This window comes from Schistocerca gregaria, chromosome 6 (genome assembly GCF_023897955.1).
Source record: "Schistocerca gregaria isolate iqSchGreg1 chromosome 6, iqSchGreg1.2, whole genome shotgun sequence".
Classification (NCBI taxonomy): domain Eukaryota; kingdom Metazoa; phylum Arthropoda; class Insecta; order Orthoptera; family Acrididae; genus Schistocerca; species Schistocerca gregaria.
The window spans coordinates 473,081,479-473,102,944 of NC_064925.1; the positions used below are offsets into that span (position 1 = coordinate 473,081,479).

Sequence of the window (21,466 nt, forward strand, 5' to 3'; positions counted from 1 at the left end):
GATCTACTTTGTATATTTCCAATATTTGTAGTAACCATGAGTGGGGTACACTATCAAAAGCTTTTCGGTAATCAATGTATGCGTAGTGTAGCGACCTTTGTTTAGTTTAAGTTTGATATGTCACCTCTGCGTCTATTATCAGTTGCTCTTTACATCCACGTGCTCCTTTGCAACAGCCTTTTTATTCTTCATTTATAATTCTGTTCTGCATTGTATGTGTCATTAATTTCTGTGTAATGACTCAAGTTAATATTTTGTATATTGTTGGTAGGCATTTTATGGGGCGGTGTTTAGCTGGGTTTGCTGTGTCTGCTTGATCTTTAGGTTTCATGTAAGTTATTCCATGTGTAAGTATATCGGGGAATGTGTATGGGTCTGCAATCTAACTGTTAAATAATTTAGTTAGATGTGAATGTGTTGAGGTGAACTTCTTTAGCCAGAAATTTGCTATTTCCAGGGGCTTTCCAATTGTGAGTAGAATTAATTGCTTTGGTGACTTCATGTTGCAAAATTATCACTTCAGGCATTTGTGGTATTATCTTGTATGTGTCTGTTTCTGCTTCTATCCACCGTGCATGCCTGTTATGTTGTATGGGGCTTGACCATATGTTGCTCCAGAAGTGTTCCATGTCTGTTATCTTTGGTGGATTGTCTATTTTAATGTGTGTGTTATCTATTGTCTGGTAAAATTTCTTTTGGTTTGTGTTGAATGTTTGGTTTTGTTTCCTTCTATTTTCACTTTTTTGTATCTTCTACGTCGTTTGACCAATGCTTGTAATTTCTGCTTCTTTTCATCTAATTGCTCTATCGCTTCTTGTTGTGAGATTTTACCTAAACTTTTTTGTTTTTTCCTGACATTTGATGTCTTATAAATTGTGTTAGCTGTCCAATGTCTTTTCTCATTTTTCTAATCTGATCTGTAGCCTGTGTTACCATGCTGGTTTTGTGGGTTTCTTCTGTGTGTTGGTTGGTTCTGATCTCTGCCTAGTGTGTATATTTACTGTAGTGAGTGCTCCTATATAAACTAGTAGTTGTAACTCTTCCATAGTTGTGTTTTCATTTATTTTGTTGTGTATGATTGTGTTGATAGTTTTTATTGTTGTTTCGATTTGTGGGTTATTTGGCGGTCTATGCAAGAATGGTCTAATGTCTGTATTTGTGTCTTTGTATTCTATATATGTCAGCTGAAATTTTTCTTCTATATCTAACTTGGGTGTCACTTCGTGCTCTATTTGTACTTGTTCTGGTGGCAGTCTTAAGATTTCGTTTTCCTCTGATTGTTTAATTGATGTGTGTTGTTCTTTGTTTGTTTGCTCTGGGATGTTTGAGTCCATTACTGTATTTTCTTCTTCTTCTGATTGCACATTATTTTGTTCCAGTATTTCTTGTACTTATTGTTTGATGTTTTTTAATTCTCACTGGGGTATCCTGTTATTTTTTTATTATTACACGGATCTGATCAGCTAGTCGTTGTTCTGTTAAAAATTTTAATTCTGGGTATCTAGTATTAAATATTGTGTATACTTGTGATCTGTATCCAGTTGTGTTGGTTCCTAGGTTTGTTGTTTGGTAATACCAGAACATGAGGTGTCGATTAACTTCATCCGACAATCTCATCCTCTGTCTTTGTTTTCCTCCTAGGGTGGTTGCAGGAAGCATATCCTGCAAAACACCTCTATTTGGATTTAAATCATTTTCCAGTTTGCTAGCAGTGTCGTTACCATTGTGGGCGGGCATAGGGTTCAAGCGTCGTCCCCGACCATGACGGCGCTTGTATGAGGCTTCTTTAGTTGTGTCCTGAACCAATTAATCACACTAAAAGGGGGATTAGCCCTATTAGTGGTTTGTTCTTTTCGTCGCCTTTTACGACCGGCAGAACATACCGGTGGCCTATTCTTTTCCCGGGCCTCCACGGGATTTATTATTATTATTATTATTATTATTATTATTACTATTACTATTAATGGCTGTGGTCAGACACTAAACATTAACAGCCAGAAGTCGTCCAATATCTCTCAGTTCAGAAGTAAGGTGTGTAGCAATCAAGTGATTTACGAACACTAAGTATAGTGCACACATTTTAATTTAGTGATTTTAAATGGGGCTGAAGTGTGCAGGTTATGTAAGTGCCACAAAGGAGAGGAGTAATGCGGGAGAAGAAGTATCTTTAGCAGGAACTGTCTGCCCTCACTGTGGATAGATAGCTTTCTTATCTGAGAAGGATTTGTAGGTAGCACTTGTGATGCACCAAGAATACCATTCTAACCTAACACACACACACACACACACACACACACACACACACACACACACAAACATCATTCATCCTTAATCATTTTAAAAATAAAAGTGTTCCAAGAAGTCTTTCATTCTACATTGTAGTTATGAGCTATAGTTAATGATAATGTGGGGGAGGGGGCTGGGAACCTGTAGTATAATCCAATATCACAAAAATCTTCGGGTGGCGATACGTGCATCTCTGCTTACTCATAGAACCACACCAACCATCCCTATCCTGTAATTTTACTGGTAGCGATAGAGGCATGATTGAGCCCAAACAAAGTATCAGCTCACTGTGCAAAGGCCCGCGCGCATTCTCGAAAGATAATATTATGCATGTGATGGAAAAGCGGCGGTGTGGTGTACTACGAATTGCTTCCCGGAGGTGTAACCACAATGCTGACATCTACTGTCAACAATTAAGACGTCCTACAGACGCTGTGCAAGAACAACGACCAGGAAGACGTAAAGTGACGCAACTTCACGATAACGCGACCCGCGTTCTGTTAGCTTGTTAAGAAACACTATATAGGAGCTGGATTTGGAAGTCACTCCCCACCCACCTAGTTCACCTGATCTTGTGTCCTCAGATTTTTTCCTTTTCCGCGCTCTATCAAAGAACTTCAAGGAACTTCCTTTCCGGATCAAAATGGACTACGAACGTGACTCGGCGAATTCTTCGCCTCAGAAGCGCGTTATTTCTAGAGTCACGCAATGGAATAGATATACAGTTATGGACAGCACGGCTGGTCCCGGCGGAGGTTCGAATCCTCCCGCGGGCGTAGGTGTTTGTGTTTGTCCTTAGGATAATTTAAATTAAGCCGTGCGTAAGCTTAGGGACTGATGAACTTAGCTGTCAAGTACCATAAGAACTTTTTTTTTGGAATAGATACCCCAGCGTGGGTAGGCGTAAATAGTAAAGGAGAAAATATTATTACTGACCAAAAGTCTGTGTCATGTATATCTGTCGTGTTTATTAAACTTGTGGGAAAACGCTACGAAGCTATCCACCATCGTAATTGTTCTGATATAGTTCGACTCGGGTGAGCCTAACATAAAAATCCCCTTCAAATAATTTATCAGTGCAAAACGCACAGCTACGGCCCTAGGATATCCATCTGACTGCTTGAATAACGTACTGGCTTTCCAAGCGTACTGGCTGCCAAAATCCACACTAATATTATAAATACGGAAGTAACCGTGGCTGTTATATGTCCACCTCTAAAGCGCTGAACCAATTTCGATGAAATTTGGTAAAAGAAAATGATGGAATATCGACTCGTAAATGGCCAAGTAATGCGCAGTTCTGCCCTCACCCCTCTGCACACAGTACTCGGCAGCCATACCCACGGATAATGAAAAGTCAGATATTTGAAGTTTGTTACAAAATGGTACACATACGCTGCTGGCCATTAAATTTGAAGCACCGTGAAGGGTAGAAAATAAGCAAACTTTACTAAATTTTACTTATTGTGTGTGTCTAATACAAAAATGTTCAAATGTGTGTGAGGTCCTAAGGGACCGAACTGCTGAGGTCATCGACTCCTAGACTTACACACTACTTTAACTAACTTGACCTAAGAACAATAAACAAACCAAAGCCCGATGGAGGACTCGAACCTTCGCCAGGAGGGGCCGCGCAGTCCCTAAAATGGCGCCTCAAACAGCGCGGCCATTCCGCGCAGCGTATGTTAAACCGGATCTTGTGGAATAGTATAACATGCAGCGCCCTAACTTGTGAGACAACACAAACCAGGATCGGATCGACTGTGTGCAGAGGATTGATGATAGTGGGCTCGTTTAAGCAACTGTTGCGCTGTTCCGCAAGGTGAGCCTCAGAGAATACTGTGCACGAACAACACACAAGACAAAGTTAACACGAATCATAGACAGACGGCGCTCACGACTCCCCTACGTTAAGCTCTCCTCTCACGGGACGTGGAAACGCCCATGGACGAGCAGCTGGTGACGTCACAGAGGCGAATCTGACATTTCTCTACATTGTGGAACGTGAAATAATCAGTGTGGCGCGTCAGATGTTTGTCCCGTGGAGACGAAAGTGGCCAATGAGGTGCGACAACGATTTTAAGTCAAAATCAGAACTTAAAACGAGGGTTGCCCAGAAAGTAATGCACCGCGTTTTTTTCTCAGCCGAAAACAATGCTACGAATGCGAAACATTACGTATGTATTATTTGTCGTGTTCTGAGAGAGTGTGCCAAGTTTCTGTCACTTCCGTCAGATAGCGTAGCTGCAGGACAGTTTCAAAATGGCCTCTGTATGTTATGTATGTTACAAGCAATGTGCCATTATTGAATTTCTCACTACAGAGAAAGAAACTGTGGGGAATATTGACAAACGCTTGTGCAAAGTCTACGGAGCGTCTGCTGTGGATAGAAGTACAGGTAGTCGCTGGGCACGGAGGGTGACGTCATCAGAAGGCGGTTCAGCGGAACTCCACGATTTGCAGCGGTCGGGGAGACCATCCACGGCTGTCACGCCTGACATGCTGCAGCGAGCTGGTGTCATTCGTGAGGACAGGCGCATTACGACCTGGCAGTTGGTGCTGCATCTGTCAATCAGCAAGTGAAGTGTGGATACAACTATCCGCACTCTCCGATATTCAAAAGTGTTTGGAAGATGGGTCCCGCGGTGCCTAACTTTCGATCACATATCGCACAGAAAAAATATTTGTCTTGATTTGTTGCAACGTTTTGAAGCTGAGTGGAAGACCTCCTTGTCCCGGATTGTGGCAGGTGATGAAATCTGAGATCACCATTTTGAGCCCAAAACGAAACGACAATCCATGGAACGGCTGTCCTTCTGCATATACACCTGTAAGAACGTATGGTGACATGGACTGCCACGAGTCCGTAGAAATATAACGTAAATGCACTGAAGATGGCTATCTGTAGCCGAAATATAGATATGCAAGAATAAGAAAAGCTAATGGGATTGCAACTGACTGCTGCATGCCTCTATTTTCTTATCTCCGATGTTTTTCCACCTTATCTTTTATAAAGAATTCTGGGTCTTCCTTATTAATTAAATAGAACGATTATCAAGAGAAGTCGATGATGTTTATTATACACTGATGGAAATTGAAATAAGAACACCGTGAATTAATTGTCCCAGGAAGGGAAACTTTATTGACACATTCCTGGGGTCAGGTACATCACATGATCACACTGACAGAACCACAGGCACATAGACACAGGCAGCAGAGCATGCACAATGTCGGCACTAGTACACTGTATATCCACCTTTCGCAGCAATGCAGGCTGCTATTCTCCCATGGAGACGATCGTAGAGATGCTGGATGTAGTCCTGTGGAACGGCTTGCCATGCCATTTCCACCTGGCGCCTCAGTTGGACCAGCGTTCGTGCTGGACGTACAGACCGCGTGAGACGACGCTTCATCCAGTCCCAAACATGCTCAATAGGGAACAGATCCGGAGATCTTGCTGGCCAGGGTAGTTGACTTACACCTTCTAGAGCACGTTGGGTGGCACGGGATACATGCGGACGTGCGTTGTCCTGTTGGAACAGCAAGTTCCCTTGCCGGTCTAGGAATGGTAGAACGATGGGTTCGATGACGGTTTGGATGTACCGTACACTATTCAGTGTCCCCTCGACGATCACCAGAGCTGTACGGCCAGTGTAGGAGATCGCTCCCCACACCATGATGCCGGGTGTTGGCCCTGTGTGCCTCGGTCGTATGCAGTCCTGATTGTGGCGCTCACCTGCACGGCGCCAAACACGCATACGACCATCATTGGCACCAAGGCAGAAGCGACTCTCATCGCTGAAGACGACACGTCTCCATTCGTCCCTCCATTCACGCCTGTCGCGACACCACTGGAGGCGGGCTGCACGATGTTGGGGCGTGAGCGGAAGACGGCCTAACGGTGTGCGGGGCCGTAGCCCAGCTTCATGGAGACGGTTGCGAATGGTCCTCGCCGATACCCCAGGAGCAACAGTGTCCCTAATTTGCTGGGAAGTGGCGGTGCGGTCACCTACGGCACTGCGTAGGATCCTACGGTCTTGGCGTGCATCCGTGCGTTGCTGCGGTCCGGTCCCAGGTCGACGGGCACGTGCACCTTCCGCCGACCACTGGCGACAACATCGATGTACTGTGGAGACCTCACGCCCCACGTGTTGAGCAATTCGGCGGTACGTCCACCCGGCCTCCCGCATGCCCACTATACGCCCTCGCTCAAAGTCCGTCAACTGCACATACGGTTCACGTCCACGCTGTCGCGGCATGCTACCAGTGTTAAAGACTGCGATGGAGCTCCGTATGCCACGGCAAACTGGCTGACACTGACGGTGGCGGTGCACAAATGCTGCGCAGCTAGCGCCATTCGTCGGCCAACACCGGGGTTCCTGGTGTGTCCGCTGTGCCGTGCGTGTGATCATTGCTTGTACAGCCCTCTCGCAGTGTCCGGAGCAAGTATGGTGGGTCTGACACACCGGTGTCAATGTGTTCTTTTTTCCATTTCCAGGAGTGTTGATAATGTATTTGCTGCAATCCTTGTTGCACAGGCCAACGACTGCAATGTTTCCTCAGTGGCCGGAAATCTTGACGTTTCTGAGAGTCTATGTCAGACAGTAAGCACAAGTTGGGTACTGGAAGTTTTTGATATTATGAAACTTTCTGTAAAATATGTATACCTATCTCTGGGTTTTTTGGATTGCCCCATATTTTGGATTTTGCCACTAATATCCTTTTCAGTGATGGTGAGCAGTTTCGAAAAAATCACATCCATTCAAATGAAATAGCGAAACGAACTTCGATCTTGAAATATGTATATAATGAAGTACGTTACTTCGAGTGATGGAAGTCAACGCAGTATTGATAATGTGAAATATTATTCATGCACAAATTGACATTAAAGACTGTATTTTCACTTCGTTCAATTTTAAGTCGAAAATGGGATGGAGATTCCACTAAATTGCCCAATAACTTCTATTAATATGTGTCTCAGATCTCTGTACAACATTATGTAGTGCCTCTCTATCACTGTTCAAACCACCGACGAGTCCTGGATCTTCTCGATTTTCTCCGCTCTTCTTCGACAGTCGCTAACGCAGCTGTTTTAGAAAGTTCGATTTTCGAAAAGTGACAGTGTGATTTACACGTCAAATGCAGCCGGGAACCGCCCACGAAAAGCGCTAAGGTCAAACATCACGATGAGGAGTCACGCATTGTTCCGTGGGGTACAGGTAGGTTGTTTCGGAACATGCAGCAGCCACGAAGGACACCACGTCTGGGGAGCTGTGCGATGAGAAACACGTCCCGTGTGAGGATTACTCTTTTCGTTGACGACTGTGGCATGAGGGAGGGCACTCGGGCTCAAAGTTAAAAAATAAATTAAATTTTGCCAAGAGGTCCCACCGAGGATATAAGCAATGGAGAAAAGAAGAGTATGTGTTTGAAATTTGTGGTTGATTTGGGTACATAATGGTTGCGAACACGAAGCTTCCATCTCCGATAATAACTACAACTGTAAACCAGCTGGGCATAAAATCGAACTGGGCTGGGTGACAGACACGGGTACGTCATTGCAAGCTTTTTCAGCAGTATACCAGAGACCATCAGTGTCCGCTGCTGGCGAGTGTTGGCATGCCAGTCCGTCAACAACCCACGACCAGGTGTCGCCAGTGGACGAGAAATCTTCAGGACGTGCGAGCCAAAGGATTTCAGTCGTGTACCCTCTGTGTCGAGGTTGGCCACGACAGCACGTCTACATGCGGACTCATTCAGAGGTAACGTCTGGGAAATACCGAAGACAGGACACAGCCAACGGCCTTTAACACATCGGCTACTGCCGAAATTACCTGTAATGCGGAGCAGAAGTCATCGTGTTTCGTTCCCAGTGGACTTTGCATTTGGGTATCTGAAACGTATACGACATACATAATAAACAACAAGAAGTTCTAGTACATATGAGGCATCACAGCAATGCTGTAGCTGTGCTTTCCGAAACAAAAAAGAAAGGTACTGGTTGTGAATATCTGCATGAGTTCGGGCGGGTTATTTTAGTAGAGTGGACAAAAGCAGTAGGGCGAGAGCAGAAGTATGCATCATTCTAAACAAATGACAGTGAAAGTACGTAACGTCTTCGGAAGCAGTTAATGAAGGTTTGATGAAGCTCAATCTGAGAGGTAGAGCCATGAATGTAGTGTATGTCCCTACTGAAGACGCCGTTGAAAGTAAAAAAAGAAGAGTTTGAATAGATGCTGATAGAGACTATGGAAGCCGTTGTAAGTGGCCATCAACTGACATTGACAGGGGATTTTAATAGCAGAACAGGGAAATGGTGGAGTAAAAGGGTACTGGGATGTATGGGGAGTACGTTAGGAATGATAATGGGGAAAGATTGGTGCATGTATTGGAACAGTCTGACGTACCTCCACTTCTTCTACTGGCCATTGATGGCGGAGACTTGTATAGTGCTACAACGATGAAAAATAACATTACGACGATGTCAAACCTTATTTTCATGTTATAAAGAAGAATTGAAGATATTAAAAATTTAATTATGATTTTATTATTTTAATTTTTGTGCTCAGAGAATCAAAGACTTGCTAGTGCACGAAATAAACTAGCGTTGTTTGTGCTACGAAACTATATACGATTGTTAAGTGAGAACTGATTCTATGTAAGACATTTTGTCTGGGCGGATTTTGTTCTCGTACTGGCCCATAGAGAAGAAAAGTTTCTTAATCGATGTATAAACGCTATAAAAAGGAGAAAGAGAGAGATAATCCTTGCGGACAATCGCCATATTGTATAGGAAAATGTAAATACAAGTTATTCAAAACAAATATCTCTAAAGTGAATCGTCTTGTGATTTATAAAGACTGAAAATTGCGGTGTTTAACCTAAACCTGTCCTAAATAACAGCGAAGAACATTTATGTCATCATATATTTTCTTCGTTTGACCACGGTTGTGATTCGCATGTTACTTTTTGTTACGCGACGTACTAGGAATATTTTCATTATACGAGCAAAAGTGTACTCAGCTTTAATCAAACCTGCATCTTTCGGAAATCATAACTCTTAATCAGAGCAATTGCGCGAATACCGTTTAAATCGAAACCGTGATCACAAAAGTGTTTCATGAACCTGATTTTTATAAATGTGTAGACTTGAAAGCGAACAGCATTGCACCATCGCTGGCTCGCAACAATTGAAAGAAAACAAAACAGAGACTGAACAACTGTAAATTTTAACGCCGTCAGCGTTACGAAATCTGAACGACGTAAGTTAATTAATTAAATATTAACAGGAAGAGAATTATTAAATTTTAAAGATTAAGTCATAGCAAGATGCGGGCCGTTTAATAATACCCAAAGATATTTTGCATTTCCCACACCTACAATTACGTCTCCATCTACCTCCAGATTATTTACTTTTGCGGTTCCAACAGCCAAGTACTCCAATTTCTTCAGGTTCATCTTCAGACCAGCCTTATTGTGTTCCTGTTTAAGCTTTCTTCTTATTCAGCTCAGATCCTCTTCATATTCTACTAGTACAATCTCGTCATCTGCAAAATACGGGATAAATATCTTGCTGCCCTCTACTGTCTCTCCCATAACTTGGCATTTTGTATGCCAAGTGTGCTGAATTGCAGCGTAAGGAGTATTGGTGATAGCCCACATCATTATCGCAGACCCATATTCACATAGCATTCTTCTGTCCAACTATACCATATCCTTATTCTCCCTGTGTTGTTTTCAGCTAATTTCATAACAGTATTTAGGAATTTCATGATATAATTATTCACTAGCTGACGCTCGTATTGACTAGATTGTTCTCCGGGCCTTAGCACTACGAGCTCCACTAACCATCCTTCCTACATATTCACATATTTCTTCCCATGCCTTTTCTCCTTTATAACGCTTCTCTTTTTACTTCTCTGTTTAGTGTCCTATATCTAGCTCTACATTGACTGTCATTCATATTTAGGTATATCAAATAATTTTTTTTTCTTTCAACCATCTCAGCTCTCTCAACATCCCACAAACTGGTTTCATTTTCTCCTCATATGTTCCAACGGCTTCCTTCGATGCTTCATCTATGGCCTTCTTTAAATACCATATATCTCTTTTGCTGTTCTCGGTGCACTCTCCAGTCTATTTGACAATCGCTGTTGGTGTAGGTACTTAGTACTATATTCCTTTAAACTGTCCAAGTGTCTGACAGAGGGCGGGAGAAATGAATACTTATATCTTTCTGTATCATCTCTGATTTCTTTTATTTTACTGCGACGATCATTTTTCGTGAGAATATTTTCAGATTCTGATGAGAAAGTTGGTGACAGAAATTTCGTGAAAGCATCTCGCGGCAACGGCAGATGACTTCGTTTTAATGAGTGCCGCCCCAACTCGCTTATCATATCTGGCACACACTATTTCGCGATAATAGAAAACGAGCTGCCCATCTTTGAATCTTTTCGATGTCCTCCATCAATCCCGTCTGCAGAGGTCGAAGAACTGCAGGGGAGACGGTCTATTCAGTAGACTTGTCGCATCTTGTGAGTGTTCTGACAGTAAAACGCGGTCTTTGCTTTGCCCTCCCCACAATATTGTCTATGTAATTCCTAAGTATTTAGTCGAATTGACAGCGTTTAAATTCATGTGATTTATCGTGCAACTGAAATATAACAGATTTCTTCTCGTACTGACGTGGATCATGTCACACTTTGTCTTATTCACAGAAAACTGCCAGTTTTCGCACCATACAGATACTGTCTCTAAGTCGTTTTGTAATTGCTTTTGATCTTATGACTTACTACACGGGAAACAACAGCATCATCTGCAAAGAATCTAGGACGGCCGCACAGAATGTCTCATAAATTGTTTATATAGTTTAGGGACAGCAATGTGACTGTAACACTTCCTTGGGGATCGCTGGATATCACTTCTGTTTTACTCGATGATTTTCCGTCGATAAAAATTGTGATCCTTCTGATGGAAAATCACGAATTCAATCGCACAACTGAACCGATGATCTACAGGCATGTAATTTGATGAGATGTCTTTTCTGAGGAACGATATTAAAAGCCTTCAGGAAATCTGGAAACACTAAATCAATTTCTATCCGCTGACGACAGCACTCATCATTTCGTGCGAATTAAGAACTAGTTGTTTTTCACGAGAATGATACTTCCTGAATACATGTTGACTTTGTGTCAAATCTTTTGCGATGTTCGCTATAGCAGACCCTTACAAATGGTGGCCGCCGCATCAGTAACCCTCTTCTTGAGATCAGTCCATTGTTGCTTGAAAGGTGTAAAAACGTTTCGATAATTACTAACTAAACCATTTGTGGGAAAAAGTACACAAAGGCACTAGTAACGTCAGTTCACACTCATGTAATATATGTAAGCAGATCAGATGTCTTGATATTTAATGATGTTTAAGCTCTTATTTGCATAAAATAACACGTATTTTGAGAGAATATTGACCTAAACGTTTTTTTATGTAATCATTCACAGTAACAACCTAACCATATTTCTAACAAAGGATAATAGTCTTTTACGAACTCACTTTCCAACCGGATACGTCCTCTGGTGATTCTTTAGTAACACAATCACTAAATCCAAAGCTAAACCAGCTAAATATGTTTAAAATAACAAATTATAGGTGTACATAAACCACAGCTCACCGATCGGCAGGGCCAGACCGAAATCCAAAACCTCTTGGTACAATCGTCGTAAAATCGGTGGGAGGACCGTTCGGTAACAAGTGTCAGAAGCTTACTGAATAGGATATTTCGATAAAGAACCGAAAATGACGTCACTACCGAGAATGACCTACTAACCGATAGGTATGAACGATGCAGAATAGGGTCCCAGATTCTGTGCTTTGGTTCGATACACACTATCTTTAATATGACTCCATAGAAAGTAGGTGTAAAAAGCGAGGTTAATGGCAAGCCCATATCGAATCAATGACGCATTCCAAAAAAAAAGTGTCTTACTCATGAATCACTAGTCTCCTCTTCCGTAACGTGCACTATACTGCAGTTCGGGAATCTCAGTAGCGTCCGAAGCCTTATTTACCGATGAAGCAGGCAAAGAGAGGCAGTTGCGTGACCGGTGAGCCAGTAATTAGCTTCCGCTGTTTACCGGCTCAGATGGACGATGAGATTCAGAAAAAGAAAAAAAAACTGTGGTCAGACGGCGAGAAACAGTAGCAAACAGCTTCACATAGCCGCCTCTTACTGGAAAATGCGTGTTTTCCCGATCGACCGTTTGATAATTTATTTCAGTTTTCGTCCTAAAAAAGCGAATTAATGTGTCATGCGATAGAACAGTAATCGAAAACAGCGCGGAAGTACTACGTAGAGGATTGCCAAATCGGAGTGCTGCACACATGGGCAAACTTAACTGTAGTTAAATTATGAGTTGGTATTTCTGAGCACAGCCGTGTCACATGTCCTTTCTGTAAAGAGTTTGCGTACATTTCCCTGAGAACGAGCTTGAGGACGTCGCCGACAGAACCACGGGGTTTACGAGTCGCGCTTGGGTTTGCCTAACAGAGTCTTACTGTATGGTTTACCGCATTAGGCTCGTATTCTTCCATTCTGCCCCTGAGGTTCTTTGCTTCCCCCATCACATAAACTACAAGTTTGTAAACTACACGTTTGCCAGAAACAAAACAAAGGTATAATCACGATGTAGAATAAAAGAGTAGCTATTTTATCTCATTACACGATTTTTAGCGCTAAGGACTACTTGATACTACACCAGAATCAAATTTAGGTTATTAATGTCTCATCCATTTCTTTTCCTCCTCTATCTCTGTCTTTCTGCAACGGTCCATCTCTCGCCAAATCTCCCCACCCACTGTGCATTTCTTTCAGCCCATGACCGTACGTGATATGGATACTTTCCGCCCGTTGACTATTGCTTTACAATTCCAGCTGTCCGTCTCAACACGGATCACTAGAAGTTAATAATAATCTTCCATAATTCCCGCATTTCTCCTTAATATGTGACGTTCTGTCTTCACGCATTCTTTCCAGGTACATGCGCTGCTGCTTGAGCGCTGAATCGCTGGACCAAAGTCCAAGAGTGCAGAGTTCGAAGTCGCAGCTCAATCCAGCACTCTTCCCATTAACTCATCCAGCTTCTGTCTAGTCTTGCTTTCTTGTGTTTCAGCTCTATTGCAGGTCAGATAGCTCAAGTCATCTGCTTCTGTCTGGTTAACAGCTGGAAGTATATCATCACACGTTCTGAGACGCGGAATATAACTTTTATTTTACTCTGTGACAATCGAGTTCGCCCTGCTCACAGCTTCTCATCCGCTCTCTACCCAGACAATCCAATTTCCAATGCATGTTTCCCCCCTCTCACTAAAAAGAGGTCATCATTGTTATGTATTTCACAGTCCTGATCTTCTCTTGAGTACTGCTCTGTACACACTTACTTGTTAAGATTCGTATGTTTGCTGTTATAGTACTGCGTCAAATGTTTACATTCATGGCAAGCACTAAATTTTTTTAAGTAATGACTAAAACAGTATCTTTGCTTAAAACATTTTAACTCTCGTCCGTAAAGATAGTCCAAGACCGAAAGCGGTAGATATTTGGGTTTAAAAGAAAAACAGCTGATGGTTCAAATGTGCATATTACACGTTATGTATTTCACTCTCTTTCACCACCCATCGCCCTTCCTTCAAAGAGTTTAGCCTTTTCCAGTACTACAACTGCAGTCACTGACATCATTGCGAAATAGATCTGACTCTATCGTCAAAGAACACAATACGAAGCTACACATGGCGGAGAGAGACGTATTACACAAGATTACACACTGTGAATATACTACCGGTTTTAGAGCTGTATATGTAAGTATTGATTTATAATTTGATATTCTGTACATCAACAAACTAGCAGCCTGCTTATCCCCCTTAGAGCAAGAATTGAAAGGAAAACCATGTACGCTCACTCTCGGCGATAACCACTTTGCTAACAATGGTAACTGCATGTAAGTGGCACATAAACGATGTCCGATGAGTCCGTCGATCGGTTTCGTCACATATCGGATTGGTCCAGAACATATCATGTCGACTTCTCCGTTTTTTCATTTCTGCTAACGCCTGCGACCTAGCAGTTGTAGTATCAAAATTGCGTGGTGAAGTTAAACGTTGCAGTTTGCGTTAGTAGCGCCGAGCGCCGATTACGTCAGCATTTTCCCTCACACGCCTCTGCCAACCGCAAACTAATCTTGTCACTTAGATTTTTGTTCATAGAAGCGGTTCTAGGCGCTCAGTCTGGAACCGCGTGACTGCTACGGTCGCAGGTTCGAATCCTGCCTCGCGCATGGACGTGTGTGATGTCCTTAGGTTAGTTAGGTTTAAGTAGTTCTAAGTTCTAGGGGACTTATGACCACAGCAGTTGAGTCCCATAGTGCTCAGAGCCATTTGAACCATTCCACTCACGTCGCCACCCCTCCAGTGCAATCAGACTTCCTCTTTGTCCCATCTATACTAACTTGTTTCACACAAATGAAAAGAATGTCTGGAATGTCTGGACGGGATGAAAGCTCATAAAGGAGTAAGACACCTTCACACAGTGAAAGTAAATTTAAGTTCTACTACAATATCAAAAGATCAACTTCAAATATTTACCGAAAATTGCCAAAAAATATATAAATATCGGCCATCGATATTGCCATTTCGATATCGATATATCGTGGAAGGGAAGCTAACTATGTACATCGATACTTTTGGAAAAAGTTCGAAATATCATTTTATCTACAGTCCTAGCGTGTGTTTGTGTGTCTACCCGAAGCTTACATTTAAGGATGGTCTACTGAGACACAAGATTTATTCTAGAGGTACACAGAGTCACTAAGCTACTGGCATGTATTAGTTTGCCAGATAATCACCATGGTTGTTCAATCACTTGTTTCGTCGAAAACAAGTCTACTGTAACCAGCTTGAAATAAATCAGGATCCATGTGTAGGAGTCACTGAACAACGGCCTGCTAAAGTCTACATGGGATCTGACGTGGCGACCGCTCGTGTGGTCCTCCAGTAGCCCGAAGAGATGGCAAACCGCTTCGTGCGGGATCCGGTCCGTTTGTACGACGTTCCAATGTGTTCCACCGGAAAATATGAACAAAATCACGCTGCACCGTAGTCAACTGTGTTCGGGTGTTTGCGTGCTGCAATACGACACCTGTCGAACGTAATCTCTGTCCTTTCCTCAGAATCACCGTCTCCAACTGTTCCAGCAGGGCAATATTCGCTGTGTTCCCATTATAACCCCTCCCCCCCTTGCTTTCTTCTTCCATCTTTTGTCCACATCAAACAACGTCCATTCCAAGTAAATAATAAGCAAAGTCTTTTATGAAGATTTGAAAGGAGCGAGGATTACAATAAACTTTCAAATTTACTTAGCTCCTCATGTTAAGATAGCTCCAGTTCTTCCTGTCTAGCGATGTGATTCTTGAACCTGAAAAACTAACATCAGGTCGTCACTGTTGGTTTGAACCAAATAAATCGGAAGAGTGTAGCTGCAGCATTTCTTGTACGTAAATATATTTTCCACAGATTTTTTCACGTTTTAGTGTATCATACAGTATTTTGATTTTTCACACTGAGGAAGCCGAAATTACATCGTTCACACCTATTATACAAAAATACGTCCGATCACATCAGAGACAAGCTTATGACTTTAACACTCTGCGGACGTAACAATATTTCAAAGGTTTTACAATTTTTCTCAGTAAATTAATTCCTACTAGTTCTCGTTACATTATTAATTTCTATTATTATTTCATAAATTAATGTAGAAATAAACGTACTAAACAGTACAGGATAACGAATAACAGAAATATTAAGTGTGCAAATAATTTGTAATTTCAAATGTTTAAAAATAATAATTTTAACTGTACGTTCAGAACCAGTATTTATCTTTTATAACATCGAAACTAAAATATTTTATAAAGTAATTCCATTTCATAAATTTTAGCTTGAAATATAATATACTGTGTATAAAATTATATGAAAGTTTTCAGAGAAGCAACTGAGATAATATTGACCTGTCCAAAATACTAAAAATAATACTGGTATCGACAGCTACTGTTGAGGCAAAGTAATGCTAGAGGAGGATGTCCCGTTACACCATGGATGAGGATATAAGCCGCTAGCACAACCTGCGTGTCATAAGTAACTATGGCCATACCTTTGTTTGTCGATACGGTTATTTTGAATCTTGTCAGGGGAAAAGAGGGGTGTCTCCATGACACTGACATTTTATTTGTCTTAGCTGCTACAATATGCTCCTATCATCTTGGTATTGGAGCTCTTTTTTCCGTGTTTGCTTCAACAATACATATGTTTTTAGATAGGGTCCGCCTTTAGCAAAACACAGTTTTGTTTTATAACCCATTAACATGTTTCACTGCAGTTGCAGCATCCTCAGTGGGCTTTTATTTTCCATCTGTTAAAGATAAAGAACGTTCTTTGTTAAAACTGTGTTTTGCTAAAGGCGGACCCTATCCAAAAAATATAATATGCTCCTACGTTTCGTCCCCTGTGACGATTCGGAACACGAATGGACTTGCGCTCCGCCCAATACAGCATGAAGTGCTGGCGAGACAGCACCATTCACTTTGTTTCATTCTCATCTGGCATGTGAGAGTTGCCGCATGAATTCCTCCGGTAGTCCGATGTGTTATGCAAAATGTCTGCCAGTGGTGATGAGTTAATGTGCAGTCTGCCACACACGAATCCTACAACTGCGCTGAGATAACCCTTCGCCCCGACTTACGTTTACTGACTGGAATAATCAAATGAAACAATCAACTCAGTCGATAATACTTTTACGTGTCACTTGGACTATTATTCATTCATTCACTCATTTCTTTCGAGTGAAACCTAATAGTTTTACTTATCGGTTGGACTATTATTCATTCATTCATTCATTCATTTAGTAATTCATTCATTTCTTTCGAGTGAAACTGTGGGGGCAACCGAATCAAAAGAGATCCGTACAGTCCGTTGTAGTTTTGCATATTGGCTGAATTATTCATCATTTTATGGTGAACTGTCTGTCAGCCAGTCTCAGTGTGGCTTTTAGGCGGTTTCCGAGCAATCGTCTAGACGAATAATAGGCTGGTAAAACGTTCAAAGAAAACTGACGAATGTGACAAACATGTTTCGTGAAAACAAGCTTACGAAAAGCAGCAGGATGTGTTTAAAAAGCACGTGATTAATTCCTAAGAAAAAAGGTAGCCTCTATGCTTTCTTCGCCAGTCTTCAGCGGAAAATAATTATGGGTAACGGGTGCGAAACCGACGAGAGGAAAGGAACAGGGCTTCAACAATTTTAAACTAAAATAGTTCAAAATGGCTCTGAGCACTATGGGACTTAACATCTATGGTCATCAGTCCCCTAGAACTTAGAACTACTTAAACCTAACTAACCTAAGGACATCACACACATCCATGCCCGAGGCAGGATTCGAACCTGCGACCGTAGCAGTCGCGCGGCTCCCGACTGAAACTAAAATAGTTTCTCATTCCTCTAAACATAAATTTATAAGTTTGAAACGTCCCCATTTGAAAATTTAAGAATGACAGTGCTGATAAAACCCCTTACGTTATTTGATTTTCAAACATCTGAGCAAAGCTGAACGTACTCAAACATTTCTCTGTTTACTTTTTCTGATCAACACTAAACTGACACACATTTTTAGCGCAACGCAGTCTCTCTTTCAATAATCCCCACAAAAGAATGGCCCTGACTAACAGTAATCTATCCCTTTCATGAATCACTTGCTTCACAAAAAACTTCGTTACTGGAACTACTGCAATACAGCCAGCGCCAATACTGCCAGCTAAATAAAAGATTCTAACTACTGAAGGCACTAACTACTGATAGGTAGAGAACAAATAATGTATTTGCCTTAATAATGTTCAGAAGTCTTTATATAATCAGTTCATGACATCCAGTCTTACAAATTTCAAACTCTGACACCTCTCTTCCCACATCCACCCCTGCTGGCGGCTCACCTTCAACTGCACAACGCTACACGCTGTTCACATCCAACTGCCCAACACTACAACAGCAAATATTCCAACAATGCCAACCAGTTACAGATTGCACACAACACAGTCAATGATTTTCATACAGATCGCTACGTGGCGTTACCAACATAAAAACCTAAACAGCCTACTTACAAGGTAATTCCATTTATCAAACTTTTAAAACTAATCAAATATTAATATTTAAGGCCAGAAGTGCGGAAAGTTCGTATTTAGATAAATAATACAAAAATTCTGAAAATAATTCAATTTTAGAAACATATTTTTCATTTAACTCTCTTTGAAATAAGGTATGTTACATGTCTTTAAAATGTTGACAACCCTTGTCATGGGTCACGTGTAACCGAAAAGGCTGAAGAAGTATCTAAAACGAAACACTCCAATCCGGAAAATGAGTGAAAGCTTTCATACAGCTGCTGACACAGCAGTCAGAGACTTGTCAGCCAATTGTCTCGCACTGAGTGAAACCAAAACCATTCGCACCCTGAGAATAGGAGAAAAATGTTCTTATATCTGACATGGTCGCAAAAACTAGTTTCATCCAGTTGTCTCTTTCAACTTAAAAAAAAAAAACGACTGATCGAAAAAGACAGTCGGCTGGGCAATCGATTGTTTAAATTCGACGATTGTGCTTTCGCCATACAGTTGGAGGCGCTTCGCCGCGGTGACCCTCGATCGTCTCACACGTATATTACACCTTTATAAAATTCCTCCCAACAAAACCACACCTTTTTTTGTCACCTTATACTCGCTCCGTCGACATTAACTAGATGGTGATTAGTTGCACCTGGGAACGTTTTCTTTGAAAGCAAAAATATTATTACACTTCACACTTTAATCGGCGACTACGTATCAGTCAAAGCCTCCACCTTGAAAGTTATACTTCGAAGGGCAACGGCACAGCTACCTCCATCTACCGGCAGCATTTGAAAGCTTTGATCATCTCCTCTATCTAGACATGGAATTTAATTCTCACGGGGTGTTTTTATACACGTGAGATCTCTTGTTACATCAAATGATGAACTATACTCACACAGCACAACAAAAACTACGTTCATCAAAGCTTTATTCCCTGCCGATAACATTTGTCTTCGCTTAACAACAATTTCTCTCTCTTGCAGACTCTCTTGCCTGAGCTGTTTGCCCATTATCCAACGCAGACGTCCATCAAGACCATGTGCCACTTTATGCAGCTCATGGCGTCAGGTGAGATTTAGCATAACAAACTCAAGTTTTTATATTTTATGTCGTGTTTCTGAACTTTGGAGGTAGACGTTACTGTGCTGACCCAGCGGCGATGGTTTTTTGGAAGTCCGTCTTATCTAGATACATACTCCAAAAGTCAGCGTATGGAGCATGGTGGAGGGTAGCTTTTACCACTTCTAGTAGTAGCGAGTGAAAAACGACTGTCTAAATGCCTACGTACGAGCCCTAACATCTCTTACCTTTGTAGTCCTTACGCGAAATGTACGTTGGCAGCAGTGGAATGGTTCTACAGTCAACGTGAAATGTCGGTCCTCTAGATATTCTCAGTACTGTTTCGCAAAAAGGGTGGCATCTGCCGTAAAGTCATTTTCATTTGAGATAACCAAGCATCTACGAAATACTGGCAATCGATTGAACATACAGGTAACAAATGTAGCAGCCCGACTCTGAAATGCCTCGATGTCTCCCTTTAACAGATCTCGTGTGGTCCCGAAACAATCGAGCAGCACTCAAGAATGGGACACACTAGTGATCTACGCGCAGTCTCCTTTACAGATGAACCACATTCTTAAAATTCTCCCAGTAAACCCAAGTCGACCATTCACCTTTCCTACTACCGTTTCTAAATCCTCTCTCCATTTCATATCGCTCCGCAGTGCTACGCCTAAGTATTTAATCGACATTCACACTATTTACTCTGCACACAAATGCAAGTGGATTTTTTTCCAACTCATTTCCATTGACTTACATTTTCCTACATTTACATCAAGCTGCCATTCATCACAACAACTAAATATTTTGCCTAAGTCTTCTTGTATCCTCCTACAGTCACTCAACTTCTTCCCCTGCACCACAGCGTCATCAGCAAACAGCAGCAGATTACTGCCCTCCCATTTTATGTATATAGTGGTCCTATAACACTTACCTTGGGCGCTTCTGATGATACCCTCATCTGTGATGAACACTCGCCGTCGAGGACTACATACTGGGTCCTATTACTTAAGAAATGATAAGTAAATCAGGACCTTAAGCTGTCGACAGGCGTTCATATATATCAACGGGGACAGATGAAAATGTGTGCCCCTACCGGGACTCGAGTGCGGGATCTCCTGCTTACATGGCAGACACTCTATCCATCTGAGCCACCGATGGCACAGAGGATATAGCGACTGCAGGGTTTTATCCCTTGCACACTCCCCGCGAGACCCACATTCCCAACTTTAATGTCCACACACTACATTCGTAGTGACCCTGGCCTCGTGATGACTGGGTGTTGTGTGATGTCCTTAGGTTAGTTAGGTTTAAGTAGTTCTAAGTTCTAGGGGACTGATGACCATATATGTTAAGTCCCACAGTGCTCACAGCCATTTGAATCATTTTTTTGACCCTGCTCATTACACCCATACTCGCGGCAGAAAGTATTACGGAGTCCCGTAAGAGATCGGGCATTGCGTGTGCCTCCAGGACAGAAGAAGACAGTCAATGGCCAGTTAGCCTTAACTATATGAAGATGGTATTTGTCCTTCCGGACATGTCTGAAAACAAAACATCATCTTCATATACACTCCTGGAAATGGAAAAAAGAACACATTGACACCGGTGTGTCAGACCCACCATACTTGCTCCGGACACTGCGAGAGGGCTGTACAAGCAATGATCACACGCACGGCACAGTGGACACACCAGGAACCGCGGTGTTGGCCGTCGAATGGCGCTAGCTGTGCAGCATTTGTGCACCGCCGCCGTCAGTGTCAGACAGTTTGCCGTGGCATACGGAGCTCCATCGCAGTCTTTAACACTGGTAGCATGCCGCGACAGCGTGGATGTGAACCGTATGTGCAGTTGACGGACTTTGAGCGAGGGCGTGTAGTGGGCATGTGGGAGGCCAGGTGGACGTACAACCGAATTGCTCA

General features: G+C 42.2%; 1 protein-coding gene across 1 annotated transcript in view; it reads left to right on the top strand.

Moving 5' to 3' along the window:
- LOC126278587 (lipase 3-like) overlaps positions 1-21,466 on the top strand; it is a 331,171-nt gene that overhangs the window by 272,445 nt on the left and 37,260 nt on the right. The window contains exon 6 of the mRNA XM_049978799.1: positions 19,469-19,553. Coding sequence (XP_049834756.1) covers positions 19,469-19,553 — 85 coding nt within the window. The remainder of the gene's footprint in view (positions 1-19,468; positions 19,554-21,466) is intronic.